This window comes from Penaeus chinensis, chromosome 8, assembly GCF_019202785.1.
Source record: "Penaeus chinensis breed Huanghai No. 1 chromosome 8, ASM1920278v2, whole genome shotgun sequence".
In the NCBI taxonomy this organism is placed as follows: Eukaryota; Metazoa; Arthropoda; class Malacostraca; order Decapoda; family Penaeidae; genus Penaeus; species Penaeus chinensis.
Window position 1 is genome coordinate 31,394,040 of NC_061826.1, and position 5,000 is coordinate 31,399,039.

Consider the following 5,000-nt stretch of genomic DNA (forward strand, 5'->3'; position numbering starts at 1 on the left):
TTAGTATCAATAGATTCCTCTCAACCTCTAGTACACGTATATGTAAGAATTATGCCACAGAGCCCACCCAAACCCCCACATTCTTGGCCCTGATAACAGGGGATGGGATGAAAGGTACCATGTAAATTGTAGCATAAAATATGAATAATATACAAAAAATCAGTAACTATATTGTCTAATGCAGGGGCTATGCCCCTTGCGACCATCTACCAACCCTCACCAAAGAAAACAATGAATCCACATATTCAAGGCAAGACTGAGTGTCGGACAGACTTGGAGGGAAATGGACACTGCTACCTTATAGAGCATAAGAAATTGTCCTAAATCACACAGCATAATTTAGATTTATTTGGATTGTAGAGAGTGAGAGGAATCCATCAGTACCCAAAATTGTCATGCTCAGGTTATGCAAGGGTATTGTGAAAAAATTTCAATTTTTGGTTCAAACTGCGACATTTATAGATTTCCCAGGAATGGCTTGAGTAATGGTTAATGGTTAAAAGCAAAATAAGTGTGCTAGACATCTAAGGTCATGTAGCACTATAGTTAATGTTAGTGAAGGGTGGTTGGGCTAGTGATTAGTTGTTAAAGCTGGGTTAAGGAATTGGTGAGTGAATGGGTTAGGGTCAGATGATGTAATGTAAAGGGGTTAGATCAAGTGAAGGATATATATGCGTTTGAGGAAGGAAAACAGGAACGTTTATTCTGTCTGCTGGGGTAGGAGGATTGGGTGTAGGGAGAATATGAGTAGGAGGAGGATGGATATCGGCAGTCACTTTGAGTGTGGAGGGAACGGGAGTTGTAGAATTTGAAGGTGGATGAATATTAGTTTGGGACTCGATTATGTAGTTCTGGATATCTTCAAGAGTTTCTGTAGTGGAGTTGGTTGGGGAGTTTTGTGAGATAAAGGTTTTCTTGTGAGGGGGGGAAGTGAAGTCTGGTGTCTGAAGAATAGGGGCAAAGGAAGGTGGAGGTGATTGTGAGGTAGGGGAAGAGGGGGTGGAACGTTTATTCTGTCTGCTGCGGGTAGTGCGAGGAGGGAGAGGGGAAGGTGGTGGGGCTGTAGTAGAGATTGGTGTGTCTGGATTTAGGATGGCAAAAGAATTTGACTGGGGAAGGTAGGAGGTAGAAGAGGGGAAGTTAGATGGAGGGGTGTTAGGTTTAGGAGAGGGTGTACGAGCTAGGGGGGTAGGGGGAGTGGCAGAGTGAGCGACATTACTAACTAGAGTAGGGGGTAAGAGAAAAACCTTGTTGACGAGCCTCCTGTCTGGCTTCACGTAGAGTGAGTCCAAGTCTGAATCTGAGAGTTGCTACCTCAGACTCAAATTTGTAGGTGGGGCAGCCTCTATAAAAATACATTATGTGCGTGATTGTGCAGAGCAGTTTGATCAAGTATGGCCAGGTTGGGCACATAGCGGGCATCTGGCTGTGGAATGACTGTTTGGCTGGGTGTCCTAAACGCCAACAATTTTGGCACTGACGAGGAGGAGGTTGCTTTGGTCGGACAGGTAGGGATTCCCCACCTATGTAAACATTAAAGGGAAGGTCATGTCTACGGAAAGTAATTTTAGCAATGTTAATGGATTTCTTACGATTTCCTCTGGGAGGAATGGAGTAGCATTGTACATATGTTGCATCATAGTCTGTGAGACAGGCGAGTAAATCCTCTCCACAATCTGACCATTCTTTGTCATAGATTGGGCAATCTGTTGGTGAGATAGAGACAGTTCCATTGCAAGTATTGAGGGTTGGATGAGGTTCTGTAGGGATGGGATTACCACATAGATCAGTTAGTTTTGTTAATGCTATAGCTTGGTTTTCAGTTGTTACTGTGACGAGACGGGAGTAGTCGGGTCGGCTACGGAAAGAGACTTTGCCTTATTGTTTTTGGAGGCATTGCTGGAAGAGGAGGGTGTTTTTAGAGTAGGGAGCTGTGGGAGGGATCACGAAAAATCAGTCCCATTTGGCTGGGCTAAATAGAGTATTTAGGATTCTTGTAGAGGTGGGGGTAGTAGAAGTGCGGGGACGTGTGGAGGAGGGAGTAGTGTTGAGGGGGGTTGTGTTATGGGGAGGTGGGCAATAAAGTTGTAAGGTAGTAATAAGGGGAGATGGGGTGGTTGATGAAGAAGGTTGTGGGAGTAGAAATGTCTCCTGGGGGTTGGTTGTTGATTAGGGTTGATACTGTACTAGTATGCATTGATGATGGGGTAGTTGTTGCAGTGTTCGGAGCCGTGGTCAAAGGAGAGCTGGGATTGGGGCTATTTGATAAAGGGGCAAGCCTCATTGCCCCTAAGAGTGGGGTTTCTTCATTATTGGCCATGATGGGGAAAAAAATAGTCCACCCCTCAGGGTCCCCTTGAGGGGTAAGGGCCAGGTATGGCAGGGGAATACCGTGCCCATGGTTCACTCAGGCCGTTCAGGACTGACAAAGTCAGCCTTTCATCCTTTCAGCACAGCTCTCACACCTTAGGAGGTGGATAGTAAAAGGGATTGGTGAAAATACTGAAACGAAAAATATTGAGTGGGAAAAAAGACCATGCAAAATTAGTTGAGTCGATGGCTGAGTCCCAAGGTTGAGGAGTTCCCCATCATTGGGTCTCAGTCTTCGTCTCCTAAGCCCCCCCACGACAACAACGGGCAAAGGATTGGGGGGGGGGGGGGGATGGCTTGAGTAAAAGGGGCTTCCCATCAGGAGGGTGCAGTCACTTTGTAAACTGCTACCATGTGTTTATATAATTTGCCATGAAAAACAACAACAGATTCATTCTTGTTACAATGTACATAAAAGGAACATGAAATAATAATCAACATTGGATGGCTGGTTGAAAGTTGACTGTTACCTAAAGAATTACTATCTTCAAATTCATCAACCTTACAATTCTATGGACCATCTACCTTGCCCTGCATGCCTATAGCAGATTGGGTTATTGTTATCAAAAGTGACACACAAAGATAGAGGAAAATGGATACTGCCATCTTATGGACTCCACTCCATAGGCTTAGCTCTAACAACAATCTAGTGACTTTACATCTTTTAACAACTGTGCACATCCAGACTAGCACATGTGAGTGATTGTGCATGCACAAATCTCAATATGGGTTTTTTATATAAGTATGTGAATATGTTTTCAAATGTTTTTTTAATTATGTTTCTTGCTCTCCACATGGTACTCATTAGCCAAATGCACAAGAAACCTCAGTACAAGCACCACTTACTACAAAGTTACTGACCTTTCTTTTATCCTCCTAATTTCTAGGACACACCTGTAGGAACAATGATTTTTGATGCTTCTTTCCTTCTCAACAAGCATTATATATATGATATAAATTTTTACTTATTTGCAACTCAAATTTCTTTTGGCAACTGTGCAAATCCAGGTTAGAACATGCAAGTGTAAATATATATATGCACAATTCTCAATATAATTTTTTTTTTTTTTTTTAAATCTAAATATGTTAATGTTTTCAAATATTTTTTAATCATGTGTCTTGCTCTCCGCATGGTACTCATTTCAAGATTAACCAAATGCACAAGAAACCTCAGTACAAGCACCACTTACTACGAAATTACTGACCTTTCTATTATCCTCCAAATAAGTTCTTTGAAACATCTGTAGGAACAATGCTTTATAATGCATCTTTTCTTCTCAAACATTATAAATATGATGATATAAATTTCACACACTGATTTTTATTTATTTGCAGCTCAAATTTCTTTCGGCAACTGTGCAAATCCAGGTTAGAACATGCAAGTGTATATGTATATATGCACAAATCTCAATATAATTATTTTTTTTTTTTAATCTAAATATATTAATATGTTTTCAAATATTTTTATTTATGCATCTAGCTCTCCACATGGTACTCATTTCAAGATTAACCAAATGCACAAGAAACCTCAGTACAAGCACCACTTACTACGAACTTACTGACCTTTCTATTATCCACCAAATATGTTCTTGGAAATGCCTGTAGGAACAATGATTTATGATGCTTCTTTCCTTCTCAACTTCTAATTAAGCAAACAATTTAAATATGATGATATAAATTTCACACACTGATTTTCATTTAGTTGCAACTCAAATTTCTTTAGGCAACTGTGCACATCTAGGTTAGAACATGCAAGTGTATGTGTATATATGCACGAATTTCAATATACAATTTTTTTTTTTTTTATCTAAATAAGTCAATGTTTTCAAATATTTTTTAATTATGTGTCTTGCTCTCCACATGCGAGAGAAACCTCAGTACAAGCACCACTTACTGTGATGTTACTGACCTTATTTCTATTCTGGAAATTATTTCTCTGAAATACCTGCAGGGAAAATGATTTATAATTCTTCTTTCCTTCTGAACTCTTTAATTAATCAAACATCATAATAATGATAATATAAATTTCACTCTGATTTTTATCTATCGGTCTCAAGTAAAAATATTCAAGTCACATGGCAATCATTACCAGGTCCAAATTATCCTGTTGAATCTGGGTGCCTCACTGTTTAACCTAATCTAACCTACATGGCCTAAAATCCAGGCATTAATCTTACCAAAGTGGCAGGGACAGGCACAGCTACGTTGGCCTCATATTTACCACACATGACGAATATCCACTGCCTTATCACCACTCAGATACTAAGTCTATAATGCCCTTGCAAAGCCAAAGTTCTCAATGTCATGTTTTCTGTAATTTGGCATGAAGTGCTAATAGAGGGGGGAGGGGTGTACAGGGGGCTTGCCTCTCAGTCTAGGAAATAAATAGTGGGTAGGAAAGGTTAGGTTTGGATTTTTGGGTTTGCATGATGCCTGGTTTTGGGACTGTCTCTGGAGGCTGCACCACTCAAGGGGACTAATACCCATGAGAGAAATCGAATTTGACAACCACTCACACTGTTCTCATCGATATTAAAGACACAGGGCTTTTAGTAAGTAAGGGTACTCAGTCATAATAATCCCCTTCCTTTCCCATTATAAATCATAGTGATAATGTTTCATATTGTTTT

General features: G+C 40.3%; 1 protein-coding gene across 5 annotated transcripts in view; it reads right to left on the reverse strand.

Moving 5' to 3' along the window:
* The window catches only part of LOC125028042 (dnaJ homolog subfamily C member 22-like), a 23,311-nt gene that overhangs the window by 17,660 nt on the left and 651 nt on the right, over window positions 1-5,000 (reverse strand). Inside the window, exons 2-5 of one of the 5 annotated variants that reach the window (XM_047617317.1) lie at window positions 4,280-4,315; window positions 3,934-3,969; window positions 3,576-3,611; window positions 3,232-3,264 (exon numbers count right to left, since the gene is read on the reverse strand). The exons of 1 other annotated variant lie outside the window; for it this stretch is intronic. In XM_047617317.1, the coding sequence (XP_047473273.1) occupies window positions 3,232-3,264; window positions 3,576-3,611; window positions 3,934-3,969; window positions 4,280-4,315 (141 nt within the window). The remainder of the gene's footprint in view (window positions 1-3,231; window positions 3,265-3,575; window positions 3,612-3,933; window positions 3,970-4,279; window positions 4,316-5,000) is intronic. 3 more of the 5 variants (XM_047617318.1, XM_047617319.1, XM_047617320.1) reach the window with 3 other exon arrangements.